General features: G+C 41.5%; 1 protein-coding gene across 1 annotated transcript in view; it reads left to right on the top strand.

The window, feature by feature from the left end:
* patl2 (PAT1 homolog 2) overlaps nt 1–8,289 on the top strand; it is a 10,133-nt gene extending 1,844 nt beyond the window's left edge. The window contains exons 3-19 of the mRNA XM_074620239.1: nt 1,246–1,535; nt 1,632–1,694; nt 1,776–1,829; nt 1,913–2,071; nt 3,335–3,409; nt 3,532–3,680; nt 4,169–4,243; nt 4,343–4,466; nt 4,582–4,699; nt 5,803–5,909; nt 5,998–6,051; nt 6,131–6,273; nt 6,457–6,613; nt 7,511–7,651; nt 7,740–7,837; nt 7,925–8,065; nt 8,175–8,289. Of these exons, the coding sequence (XP_074476340.1) occupies nt 1,246–1,535; nt 1,632–1,694; nt 1,776–1,829; nt 1,913–2,071; nt 3,335–3,409; nt 3,532–3,680; nt 4,169–4,243; nt 4,343–4,466; nt 4,582–4,699; nt 5,803–5,909; nt 5,998–6,051; nt 6,131–6,273; nt 6,457–6,613; nt 7,511–7,651; nt 7,740–7,837; nt 7,925–8,065; nt 8,175–8,208 (1,982 nt within the window). The 3' untranslated portion in view covers nt 8,209–8,289. The remainder of the gene's footprint in view (nt 1–1,245; nt 1,536–1,631; nt 1,695–1,775; nt 1,830–1,912; nt 2,072–3,334; nt 3,410–3,531; nt 3,681–4,168; nt 4,244–4,342; nt 4,467–4,581; nt 4,700–5,802; nt 5,910–5,997; nt 6,052–6,130; nt 6,274–6,456; nt 6,614–7,510; nt 7,652–7,739; nt 7,838–7,924; nt 8,066–8,174) is intronic.
* The last annotated feature ends 6,101 nt before the right edge of the window (nt 8,290–14,390 follow it).

Genomic DNA, 14,390 nt, shown 5'->3' with positions numbered 1-14,390 from the left:
TTTGTAAGAATCACAAATGCTTGTTAACAGCGACACCTGTGGCCGTTAAGTCAACAAAAGTCAGCTTCGGGTTAGCGCTTGTGCTCGCTCTACATAGACATGAACGAGCATCGCTCAACACAGTGAGGCGACACACGGCAACTAAAACCACAATATCACTCTATATTTCAGCTGCTTGGCAGTAATGTTAGCTGACCAGACGAAGGTCTCTCCATGAATCACTGCTGATCCTAGTGTTGGCTTTTCCTGCTTCAGCCTCCCGACCGCGGCCGAAGGGAACAGGGGAGACACCGGCACCCGGTGGGCGACGATAACGTTTCTCACTGCGGAGCCCCCGTCACTTCACAAGACACAGGAAACCTCTGTTGGTCTGGAGGAGCTGTAGCATTTATTTCTGCACAAACATCCACTGTACATTCACTAGATATTCTCAGAGCTACGAAGTCTACTGCAGTGTGTAGTGTGTGCGCATGAACGTGAGGTGGAGCGAGCTGTGAGTGAAGGCAAGAAGGCAGAGGAGCAGAGACTCTGGCCCTGGAGACCAAAGCTACGGTCTCCCCCGTGTCCTCCGACCGCGGCCAACACTGTTTTGCAAGACGGGCTTCACTAGATATAACTTTGCAGTTTTGGTGCTTCCGTGTAGTTTGTGTTGGAGTCTGAGTCTAAACAGCGTAGTCACACGCGAGCGCGCATGGGACACCGACCCGGATTGATTTATACGTGTAAGAAGTTACAAACGGTCTCTTTTAATCCTTTCAAAAAGTGTGAAAACAATCATCTGCCAGGTTTTTGTCACCTTCAGACAGAACCATGCTTTTTCCAGTCTTTATGTTAAGCTAAGCAAACAGAAAAAAATCAGAAACCATATTTGGTGGTTTCATGATGGCACACCCTTGTTTTGCATACCATTAGGTATCCCTCTATGTAGATGGAGTCCTCAATTTGACACAGCCAATCAAATATAAATCAGTGACGTCTGCGTTCTCCAGGCAGAGCAGACGGTCCCACTGAGTCCAGCAGCAGCCTACTACACAACACAAGCAACAACCTATATTAGCCTTCCTGCTAAAGTCTCCATCTTATCTAATTTACCAACATGGACACACGTCTTGTTCTGCACTTTCACTTGTTGAACGAGCAACTAAATAAACATTCATCTTTGTTTATGCCAAAGAATATGAATTGGTGTTTTTATAGTGTGAAAGCTTCCCTCAGACTGTATTTCTACATGTATCTGTATCGTAGATCTCGATGCAAACGGGCCTACAGTAGACCCCAGCAGCGGTCTCCTTCGGTTTGCAGAGTCGCCGCCTCCGCCACCACCCACACCACCACCCACACCACCTCCACCAGACCCCAAACCATCATCCCGCCACAGCTCCTGCTCCCCTCCCAGACAGAAGCCCCAGTATGTGCCCCGGGCTCCCCCAGGGCAGCGTGGCAGAGGTAGGGGACAGAGAGGAGGGCTGGGCCGGGGGCAGATGTTTGAAGACCCAGCTGTGATGAGGATGGTGGAGGGGCGACCAAGCCTCAAGGTAATGCAGATTATTCATTTATTGTCTGAAATGTGGGATTTGACACCTCACCTCATAGCAGCTTGTCTTCATTTTGGTCTGTTTTTGCTCTTTAAGACTCTTGACAGTGCCATAGTGGACCTTGGGAACGCCATGTACCGGAAGACCTTTGAGGATGATGTAAGTGCAAACTTTTTGTCACATTTTGTTCGTATTCGTAATGTTTCCTCTCGTTGTTTGATGTTTCTTTCTTTCCTTTAGTTCATGTCACCCTCTTCCAGAAAGACTAGAAGAATCTCAGGATCAATACTTCAGGTTAAGATCATTAACAACACATGTTATAATCTGTATGACAGTGGATAACTTAACCAGTTGTCTTATTTTATTCTGTTTCTTAGGACAGTGCTATAGTGTGTGTGATCGATGGTCGCAGAGGTCAGCATCTGACCTCCAACTTCCTGGATGTGCCATATCCTGTCTCTTCCTTCAGGGGCAGGAGAGAGGAACCCAGAGGATCCTACGCCAGGAGACAGTTTGGCCACAGAGGCCCCTCTCAGGTGGACCATTGATTTGACAAGATAATCATTTCTTGTAAAGGAGTAGTTCGACATTTTGGGTTTTTCATAGGGCTGTCGAAGAATCAGTCGTTTCGGTCTTAGTTGACTTAGATATTTTTAGTTGTTTTATGTTTTTTTCATGCTGAATGAATTATTTCCCAAAAAATAATGAGCACATCTCTGGTTGTTTAAAGTTGTGCTTTTGTATGATTCTTCTGTCAATTAAATCAGTTAATCGATTAGTCGACAAAATCGTATGAGTGTTAGTCGACTAAGAATTTCCTTGGTCGAGGACAGCCCTTTTTCGCTTACTTGCTGAGTGTTGGATGAGAAGGTCAATACCACTCATGTCTGTAGGATTTAATACTAAGCTGTATAGCTCAATAAATATCATTTTTGTTACAAAAAGTAAAGTGTAAAAAGGATAAGGTGACTTCCTAGACTTTCATCTTCACTGTGAGGTTGCCAGGAAAGCAGTGGTGACTCCACAAAATCACTCCATCTACATGTTTACTTTACAGACACAAGAGTGGTATCCATCTTCTCTTGTGAATATCTACAAGAAAGAAAATGTACTTCCTTAAATGTTAACTCCTTTAAGAAACACACTTACTACGTTTACATGCACACTATTATTCAGAATATGAAAATATTTCAAATTTGATACGGGTAATGTAAACGGCATATTCCATTTGCTTATTCTGAATTAGGTCTTATTCCGAATGGAGCATTTTCCGATTAAGACATGTGGGATATGCTGATATTATTCAGGTTTTAGGAGCATTCTTTGGTCATGTATAGTATACAGCGCACTAGTAATATATGCTTCTCAATTAGGGTTTTTACCGCAGTTTGTGAAACACAGCCTCTTTTACGTCGAGCTCTGTGCATTTTAGAGTAAGCAACTAGCCGACAGTTTGCAGATATGCATGCTCAAAAGAAAAGCCCACATTTCTGGTCGGAAGGAGAAACACCTAGCCTACTTTTAAACATTATTGTGATGTGCCAGTATCTCAATGCCGACCTTTTCAAGAAGGTGAATGAAAGGAGGCTGTGTTTGTGTGGTCCGCTACCGGTTACGTTAATGAGAGTATGCACGGCTGCATGTAAACGGGAATATTCATTTTCATTTGCCGTGTAAACAGCTTAGCAGGAATATTGTGCTTTTTGGAATAAAACCGGACTATTTTATGCATGTAAACATGGTCATGGTCAGGTATTTCCTGTCAAATATCCTCACTGAATCTTAGTTTTTTCTTACAGATGCATTCATCCATGGTACCAGGATCACCCATCTTCTCACGTCAGCCGTTAACCCCGCGGCAACATTACAATCAGGTTTATTCCATAATAAATTGGACCTATTCAGATGCATTAAAGCCAACAGTTAATGTATTCACAGAGTTGAGTAAATCTGCTTTTTCTGTCCTAACTCATGACGTTATTTTGTGCCAAATCAGACAGGGGGCTTCATGTTTCCTGCAAACCGGCCTTGCCCCTCCACTCCTCAGTCTCTGACTCCTAAAATGATGCAACTTCGCTTTGGTGCCAACTCGCCGAGGCCGTCCCCCTTCTACAGCCCCTCGTCTAATCCAGTGCAGCATTTCAGGTGCGTCACAATCTTGTGCATCTCACCGGAATGTTTGATTTGCGGCCTGAAATATTTGTCAGCGAAGTTCAAGTATCAGGTATATTTATGACTTGGCAGTCTTGTTCATCCCTCATGAGTATATAAAACCTGACGATCATAAATTTCATACAGTCCCTGGCATTAATGTGTGTGTTTACAAGGTAAAGTTGGAGGAATGGATATCTGTACCTTCTGGAGATGAAAGATGCAGCTGTACATCCCTAAATCAGATCCTTCATGTAAAGAATGAAGCTGAATAGTGACTTTACTGGAGGCCCAATGAAAGGACATGACTGCAGATTGATGTAAAACCTTTCTTGGGTTTAACATCCTGTGAGATAAAACGTAACAGTGCAAGTCCCATGTTTCCAAATTGTATGCATTGAGATAAACAAACTGTTGTTCAGTTGACATCAAGATAAATAGGTGTCTTTACTCTCTATGTAAATGTGACATCTGATCCACAGGTACCCCGGTCCCGTCACCCAGCTCCACCCACAACATAAACGACTACTTAGTCAAAAACAACGCATATTCCAAAGGTTGGTGCTACTTCTCTCAACGATTCTGAACTTTTCATATTCAGCAGGTTATGAATAAAGGAAGATGCGTATTTATTGAACAATATGACCTGTTTGTAGAAAACCAGAGGACTGGGATCCTTACTGCAATCTGATGACGGCCAAAGAGAAGGAGTGGATCACCAGGCTGCAGATGATTCAGCTGCAAAGTGAGAATCCATACCATGAGGACTACTATTACCAGGTGGGACATCTTAGCTCTACTGTCTTCATTATTCACCGTAGCTTTTAAACCAAATAACCAACCTTTGCTACGTGATCAAACACTGCACATTTCATGTACTTAAACTTTGTCGTAGGAGTACTATCGGCGAATAGAAGCTAAGATGGCAGAGGAAGAGCTGGGCATCAGGAGCAAGAGGGAGCCCCCCAAGCTCACCACACCGTATATCACGAAAACTGACACTTACGCACCAGGTTTTTCTCTTGTCACCTTTTCATACTATTAGCCCACATTATTTGCCTGGACTGGTTCCAGCCTGGTTCCTGTTGTGAAAGCAAGGGTGTAATTTCCACTGGGGGAAAAAAAAATCTTATGTGCCCCTCACTTTTAATGTTTCTCTGTCTCTCTGAAGAGTGTATCAACTCAGATCGGACAGAGAAAAATGCTCAGTCACCTTCATTTTAGAACTGCAAAGATTAATCGATTAGTCGTCAACTATTAAATTAATCACCAATTTTGCTAATTGATTTGAGTAATTTAAGAAAAAAAAAATTAAATTCTCTGATTCCAGCTTCTTAAATGTAAATATCTTTGAGTTGTGGACAAGATATTTGAGGATGTCATCTTGGGCTTTGAAGACAGGCAAGAAAATAATCGACAGATTAATCAACAAGGAAAATAACTGTTAGTTGGAGCCCTATCTTCAGTTATGACCATGCGCTCAAAGCAATAAGCTTAAAGTGTGATTTATGCTTGCCGCATCTGCAAGGGTTGCGAGTGTCTGCACGGTTAAAGTGACGTCCCACCATCAGACGCGGTCCTTCGCGGGGTTTGTCTACGGCAGGTCTTCGCCTGTCCACACACATCCAAATTTTTATAACTACGCGGACATTTGAGAATGTCCTTTTGCCGCGAGGAGAAACCTGCACAGAATATAAAAGAACCAAACGGTTCCTCATCACGATTCTACGTCGGATCGTGTTCGTGCAGCCGTCCTTGCAGAAAGTATAACCGAAGCTGAATGAGCAGCTTCAAGTACAGCTCAGTTTTGCCCTTCAGGCTACGTACAGGCTGCCCTACCTTTTTGTAGTGAAGGTTGTTGGGGCTGTATGCAGCCTGAAAGGTTTACCTGCAGACACTTTGTTTCTTCAGGTTAAAAGAAATCCTTAGTGTATATTTTCATGCAGTTAAAATTCTCCTTAAGAAACCCCTCAACAAGTTGTTTTAATTTTTTGAATAATTTCTTCTGAATCCAAACCTGCATAGTTGTGTGAAAGGGTAATGCACGATCTGTATCTACTCAAGCTTGCAGTGCTGCATGTTTTTCTACAACTGTAAAAGTATTTTTCTCTTCCAGTGGTTCACATTGAAGGCTCTTTGGGTCAAGTTGCTGTGTCCACATGTTACTCTCCTCGCCGTGCCATCAGCGCAGTTCATGCAGTCCAAGCTCAGGGTCCACTCGAGGTGACTGTGTATTTGAGACAATTTCTGGCATCTTTAGAAGTGTGTTAATCTGCCTTCCCTGATACTCAGACTTATTTCCACATTACAGGATCAAAAAGATGTCAGACAACAGCGGTTAGAGGTCTTCAGCAAAATAGAAAAGGTAACTGCTGATTACTTGCTTTGATGCAGTGAGATTATTTACTTCTCCAACACTCGGACACGCTTGTTCTGCCCTGCAGTTGTTCATGGTTCTGTTGGAGGTCGAGGAGGCGGAGAGGATGAAAAGCACCGTCTTGTCTGAAGCAGAAGAAAGGATGCTGATGGAGAAGTCGCAGAGGAAAGTGGAGCACATCTACTCCCAGCTGCAACATCACAATCCCCTGTGAGTTGTACACACCCCGCCACTATCAAGAAGTGATGCATATTGTGTAAATATTTCTTGTTGTAAAGTGAGATTAATTTAAATTTGTGTGTCTAGCTTTCTCAATGAAGCTGTACCATTATAGTTACCATTTTGATTGATATTCAATTTGAGTAATGAATTTTCTCAAATGTTTTGCTGTAGAGATTCAGGAGTGGAATTTCTTCCTTTCCTGCTGGTCTCAAAAGGCAAAAGGCTTCTCGCCCGTCTGCTCCCGTTCCTGAAACATGATACTGCACTGAAGATCTTGAGCATCGTGACCTCTAACCTTCCTACGCTGATGAGCAGAGATCCAGACGAGGTAGGGAAGTATGGTCTACTTAGCTCAGCTCAACAAAGACTGAGTTGTGGTTGAAAGTACGTAGACCTTTGAACTTGGATAATTGTGCGACACACATCGTTCAACTTCCATGCTCAAAACCTCTTGTTTTGTTGTGTAAACTGGGGGAGGCAGTTTATATTTGGTGTTATTGGGCAAAAATTTCATAATAGTTTTTGAGCGTAGTAATTCAAGTTGTACCCCAGGGTAGGCAGTTCTCTGGAAAAGGCAAAAAAATACCAGAATTTGGAAATACAGCCCTTATCCTACAGCACTCTGTTTTAAACCCCAACCCACCAGACGAGTAAGGACATATGTACGCACTTCATAAAGTAATCTGTACGAGTACCAGTCATTCATTTTAATCATCGTGATTGTGATTACCGTCCTGTTTTCTTTACAAACTTGTGGGCCTGTAAAGCCCTTTGAGATGACATGTTGTGATTTGAGGCTCTAGCGAGCTACAATATCGGCAAAGCGTTTCAGAGATGGAGGGAAAATGCTGCTAATAGTTTAGCCTATTCCTAACCGTAGCCGTGAGCAGAAGCTAACCTATTAGCAACATTTTCTCCATTTCTGAAACTCTTCGTCGATATTGTCGTACTCTTTTTGATAAGTCTGTCTTGCTTTTTTTGGGGGGTGCTTTGCAGTGTAGGCCGTTGTTGCCAACGCTGGAATAGCAACTTTTCCTGCAGGATATTCTGCCGTTGAATCAGACATTCACCATCTGGAGGGACCTTCATGCATATCTGAATTTGTAGAACAGCCAATAGGAACGCTCTCTCTCTGAAATGACCTGTGGTTGTTTCCCATTACAGGCTAGATTTTCTAAAGCCTGAAAACAGAGCCAAGATCATATCATTGTATCCTCTATTTTAGGCCCTTCCAGTGCTCTATCCGCCTCTCCGAAATGTGATTGGAGGCCTGACATTCAGTCAGCTGATTGTTGTCCTCAAAGACCTGACATCATTGGAGTCTCTGACGACGTACGAGTCTCTCAAGCTGGCATGTCAGAACAAGGTTTGTGCTTTCTGTTGCTCATTGTCTTTAATTTAATGCCGGTTTTGCATGGAACCTTTGTGATGTTTTCTCATTAATTTCCTTTCAGTTTGGACTGTCCCTGCTGTACGCTCTCCTGTCCCAAGGAGAGAAGCTGCTGTCCTCAGGTGTTCCTCTTGAGCCCAGCATCGGAGACTTTGAGAGCTGGTGGGGATTTTAAGACTAATATTCCATGATGGGAGATAATTTTAACATCCTTATTCTTAACATCCTGGTGTTCCTGTTGTCTTTTAGGACCGACACAATATTCCAGGTGGCGGGACAGCTGTCCCAGTGTTCACTGGTGGAGCCGCTCCTCATGCCCTCAAACTTGCTCACTCTCTTCTGCCGTTACCTGGACAAGCGCACTGTGCATCAGCTGAAAAGCAACATGGAGTAAGTTCGTTTTAACATTCATTTTAATGCAAGGCGGGGATATTTTCACTGTTTACAAATTTATGTGGTGGATGTAGACCCAAATATCCTTATAAATATCTTCATTTAGGTCTGCAACGGGATTCCTGGCTCTTCCATCTTAAGGTGGACGTAAACTAATTCAGCTAATGACCAGGTTGTGATGAGCACTAGAGTTAAAGGAGCAGAAGCACAGCTCTGACAAACTCCTCAGTGTTCATTAACAACGGAAGAATGTACAAAATGCTGTGATTCTTATTTTTTCCCCCCTCTCCCTCATCCCTCACATTTTTGCACACTCAAACTGTTTCCCTTTTTTATTTCCTTTATCTGATCCTTTTACTTTCCTCCCTTTGGTCTCCAGTAGGTTACGTCATTTGCAAGTTATTCTGAAATCACAATCTTTGTTTTTTTTGTGTTTTGACCTTCCAAAACAAGTGTTGCCATCATTTCATGAGATTGCCATATACAGAGCTGGTTACATTACATTAACTAGTAGATGGAGCTGATTTACTTCTATCTAATCCCAGTTATATTCAGAACAAGAAACTTGAGGTATCACTTACTGAGATAAATGAGTTGGATCAGATATTGGTGACCAGGTTGAGGATTGTATAGTAATTTATGATTGTACAGCTGAACCTATATGTTCATTATTATAATAATAACCATTAAGGAAGTTGGCATGGTCCATCAACATAAGCCATGCAATTTAGTTTTTTTTGTAAAAAGGCATGCATTGTGTATACATGTGTATCAATACTAAATATGATGTATTTGATGTATTTTTTATTTATTATATTCATTTGGAAACAGTAATCATTTATATTGCACCCTGTTAGAGCACTTGCAACACAAATAAAAAAAAAAAAATCTTTAAAAATTCTCAACAGTTTGATCAAGTCTGCAGACAATGCATCTCGAGCACATTAGAGGACATGATCTGCTCTTTGTGCTTTGCACGGTCAAAGTCAGATTTTACTCTACTCTGGTTTGGGTGGTGCAGCGAGTCTCTACTCGCTCATCCTTCAGGGAAACAACTTAACCTTAATGTTCTGTTCTGCCAAAACTTATGTATCATTGTTATATCACCTTAAAGGGATGGTTCAGGTGTTTTGATGTGGGGTTGCACGAGGTACTTATCCATAATCAGTGTATTATCTACAGTAGATGGTCAGCACGCCCCCAGTTTGGAGAAACGGACAGGAGTATTGCTATGGACAGGGCTGGCAGCAAAATGTATTTTAGCCACCTAATACAAAGGCCCACCTAAAAAAATCAGTGTAACTGTATGCTATATTTAGAATATTTTTACTGGTTTACCTTGCCGTCAGACAGCTAAACAGTCGGTTTCCGATGGAGAACGGAAGCCATTATCTATGCTCTCACCAAAGCAACCAGACTGCCTCGATCGGTTAGTTTGTTTATTATGTGACATTGGTTAGTTCAGATTCACCATAGTCCCACAATAACACAAACAAACCGATCGAGGCAGCCGTAGACCAGCAACCCCGTGTTCTGAGAGGTAAAATTACAGGGTTTTTCCACGGAGTCTGGTGGCTTTGTAGAGAGCATAGATGGAGCCATCTACTGTAGGTAATACACTGACTATGAATAAGTACATCATACAACCCCATCCCTTCTAACACCAGAACTATCAATTTAATACTTCATGACTTTTCCTAATTTTAAGAGAATTGCATATAAACAAAATTATACCTTACAGAAAATGGCATATGGTTGCTACTTTAATACTTACCTATGTCGGTTTTAATAAGGTCAGAAGAGGAAAACATACTTTTACTGACACAGCAGTGGCGTCTGTTGAACCCCAAACAATGAGGAAGTAAAGTCGACGTGAACAAAACACAAAGATTAATACAAAGTTACATAGGCAGCATCCATGCAGGCCATGGCTGAGTCATTATCCTGTGATTTGACTCTGGCACACAACATTAAAACAAATCTCCGTTTAAAAAAAAAAACCCAATAACACCAGTATGTGACATTCCTAAAGGGAGAAGCTGGCAGCTGTACATGATGTGACTCTAGACTGGTAAAGAAAAGTCTAACAGCCATTTATATTTAGAGCAGAATCTGTTAATCATTCAGAAATGGGATTCGCAAAATACACAAGGACAGTATTGTCAGTGACCAAGTAAATAACCAGAACAGGAGGCGACTGTGGGGAAGAGATAAAAATAAATAGTAACAGTGGTGTGATGCAGGCACGAGCCAAAGACTGCCTGATCATTCATATAATTAGTTGTTTGAATGGGATTATAACAGCTGATACTATGTGCATGACTTCAGTGCTCTGCCAGCACTAATACTTTATGTAATGTGCCCCTATATGAGGCCTCTATTTCTCTTGAACTACTCTAATGTCTTTCTCCTTTAATGTGTTTTCGTCCGTCAGAGACCAGACTATATAAAGGCCTTATGAAGTCTTAAAGTTGGCAGACATTTAATATTTTCTTATTGCCCTGGAGTGGGCAGGAATGTGGGACCAGGGTGGCTAAACGGTCTAAACCCTGTGCATGTTTAAAGTAAATTGCAGTGCAGATTACTGCTAGTAAGACAAATGAACGTGGACCGTCTTGGAGACAAAGGGATCACGCCTCTAATTTATTTAACCCCTCAAAAAGTAACTATACAACTAATACTGAGGACATACAGGACAATACATTACTTTGCTGCCACTAACAATTTAATATATGTAGGTTTTACATACAAGAAATTAGAGGTAGACTAATTAATCGGTTTGGCCAATTAATCTGCACTGATGGGACACTTTATATCTCTGTTTGGCATGAAGGCTTCATACACAAAGTCAAGGGAGAGGGAGTCATCTCCCGAACATATAACGCAACACTATCAGCTCTTTGTCCCAGATACAATACAGGCAGACGGAGGAAAAGAAATCATTCACTGTTACTTTAACATATTGACCAATATGGCGTTCTCTTTTCCAGATAATCCAGCCACATAACTATCCATTCATGAAATGAAATCACACATTTTAGTATTCTCCTCACCCTGGGAGTAAGAGTGGCATTTAACACTGTAGGAGACAACCGAAGTAATCCTGGCCTGTCATACTGTAGGCCACAGAACAGCGCATCGCCCATTAAGTAGAACATATTCCAACGATGTAATCCACCAAATCACACTTCAGGATATTTTATTAAGAATTATTAAATTCAGAGTGACAAAAAAACGGATTTATAAAAAACGACGTATGCAAAAGAAGCCGACTAGGCTGCTGCAGTAAAGAAGACATTGGCCGATTAATCGGCTTTTTCCTGCTCCGAACTATCGTTATTATATCGGCTTTTAAAAATCCACTATTGGTCGACCTCTACAAGAAATATACAGTAGATTAAACATGAACATTTGGTTAATTGTGTTTTTGCTTAGCACAACAGTAATACAGTTTAATGTTGCAATATCATTATAAAGATTATTACAAAAATAAGAGCTTTTAATAAGTCTTTATTTAACCATAAACATGGCGTATTAGAGATCTGTAAATTATAGCTCCTTCTTCACTCTGTATGTCTGTGTTTGTTAAACCCTCTGCTGTGTCTGCATTCTTGAGTGTCTGTCCCAGGACTCAAGTTTTATGGTCCACAGGGAGAAAGGCCTGTTTTAATATCCCTGTTTGTGTTGCGATACATTAAAAAAAAAATGACACTGTATAGTGAGTAATATTCAGGAGTATTGTATTGAAATCTGATATTTTGTTGTTTTTAAGAGCGTGAAAACGCATATTAATTTCCCTTTAGAGCTCTTCATACAGTGGCTTGTAAATCATCTTGTAGTGCATTGGTGCTCAGACCTCTCACTGTGTTCACAGCTGTCGGTCTGGGTTTGTTTGCAGCAGCTTTAAAGCAACTTAAGTTGTGTTTCCAATGCCAACCAGCATTGAACACTCCAACAGTTGGCAGAGTCTCCTAACACTGAGTCAGAGCCTCTAACAGCTGCACACATCTGGGCAGGAATACACATAGCAGACATGGTTGTGTGGAGTCAGAGAATCCTTGTCCAACAGTGGTTCCTCTGTGGTCTTGAGCCCACGTTTTTTTTCCAGTACACGGAGCGACACACTAACATCCTGACCACCTTAACCCAAACACCACCGGCGGAGCGCATATAGAAGCATTAGCTGTCTTATAACATTAACTGATGCAATTTGGCATTGTGTCAACTAATGTTTTAAAATAGTCAGTTTCTTGTACCTCCTATCAGTATAAGTTCAAGTTGAGCACCAAAATCTATGATTATTTGTCTTCAGTCTTTATGAAAACCAGGCCTACATAACAATATCAATGCAATTGTGTGCTCTGTAAAGATTTGTAGGTAAATGTATACATTGCCTGTGTGGCTTTTAAGCTTAATGATCTCTCCACCCCTCAACAGTTTAGAACAGACATGCATTTTCCACTCAGCACAGCTGTCACCCACACGAACTAGAAGCAGTTCCCAATAGCATCTTCAAACAGTCTACAGCCACGCTAGCAGCTCTGTGAGGCTGCACTTAGGCACAGTGGTGCTTTGAGCTAAATGCTAACAACGGCATGCAATGACATTGCTAACATGCTGATGTTGAGGAAGGGATAATGTACAGCGAGCCGGTCATTGTTGTGAAATAAACCCCGGCAGGATGATGCCGCAACGCATCGCCCTGAAGGGGTTTATTTCACAACAATGACTCGCTAAGAAATCAATCATTTGACACAAAAACGGTCCGCCAGAGTCCGACATCAGAACTGCGGCCATAACAATGGTCTGCTATAAAGAAATAAGACCGTAGAACGCCGTGATTGACCAGTCAGAATTGAGTATTCAGCAAAGCCATGTAATAAGCAGGTATGTTTGCCATGTTGGTCATCTTAGTTATGGTTGTTTGCATGCTAACATTAGCACTAAACACAAATTGGTTTTGCAGGTATTTTGTCATAAACCAAAGTATTGGACAAAATCAATTTTGACCTGATGTGCTAGATAAAGGCTTAAGGAATCACGAAAGTAGGGGTGAAAGAAACTTATCGATACACATTAGAGTATCGCGATATGTTTTGTGATACGGTATCGATTGTCCCAAACACTATAAATTTTTAATTAATGACTATTAAAAATCCTAAAATTTGGCCAGGGAAAAACTGACATGGTACATTTCACCGGGGTCCCTTCACCTCTGACCTCAAGATATGCGAATGAAAATGGGTTCTATGGGTACCCATGAGTCTCCCCTTTACAGACATGCATGTGTATTCTATACTATGACAGTTTTCCTAAAATAAGATAAAAGAAATTTCATTACAGTATCGCAATATATGTATCATGATACGTATCGTATCGCCAGATTCTTGCCAATACACAGTCCTACATGAAAGTTTTCCCAATTCCTGCAGAGGGGGACATGAAATGTCTGAACCAAATTTCATAGCAATTTATTCAATAGTTGTTGAGACATTTCACTCAAAACTGCAAATGTGAACCTCATGGCCACCATGAGAGGTTAGAGGAAAAGTCTGGGGATCATGAATGTCTGTACAAAAGGGATTTTCAGATGGGATTGTGCATGCTGTGACTTAGAACAGATTATTTCTTTGTCAACTCAAACATCTGCAATTATCTCATAAAGTATTATTCTACGTATCCCCTCGGCTGCCAGTTAACACACTATAAGAGACGATCTGCATGACATCCTGCTTTAACTCCTGAGAAGCTCGATGAGTAAAAACCATGACAACTTTTCCAAAAGAGATGAGAAGCTGAAGGATCAGAGGAGGAACTGAAAGACACGTCTGTTACCAGGCGATGAAAAGTTAGACAGATGGTTTGTCAGTGGCAGCGGAGATGGTGAGTGACTTTGTTGAGCAGCCAAGTATGTGAGAGGTCTGGGTGGGCCGGGAGGTGAGACGTTAACCTCTCCTTGACCCCATAAGAAGAGGATTTGGACTTTAAGTGAGGAATCTATGTGAAAGGTGAGATATCTTTTTCTCTTTTTACTCACTTTTCTTTCTTTAAATATACAAGGGGCCGCTCTCACCAACTGTGTGTGTGTGTGTTGGCTGCGACCATGGAGACGTGATGGACTGAAAGAGGCGAGAGTGAAGCTCACGGTTTCCATTATCTCTCTTTAAAACTGGCTCATCTGCATTGAAGTGATGTCATTTCTGTCGTGAAGTCCATTCACAAATAAAACTGAGGATAGTCCAGACGGGTTGCATCTTGAGCTTTCTTCACAGTATATGCTCTTCTATTTTTTTATTTGTTTTGGTCTACAGAAACATTTGAA

Source organism: Sebastes fasciatus, chromosome 20 (assembly GCF_043250625.1).
Source record: "Sebastes fasciatus isolate fSebFas1 chromosome 20, fSebFas1.pri, whole genome shotgun sequence".
Taxonomy (NCBI): domain Eukaryota; kingdom Metazoa; phylum Chordata; class Actinopteri; order Perciformes; family Sebastidae; genus Sebastes; species Sebastes fasciatus.
Note: the sequence above shows the minus strand (reverse complement) of the source record. Positions and strands in the feature narration are given on the sequence as shown.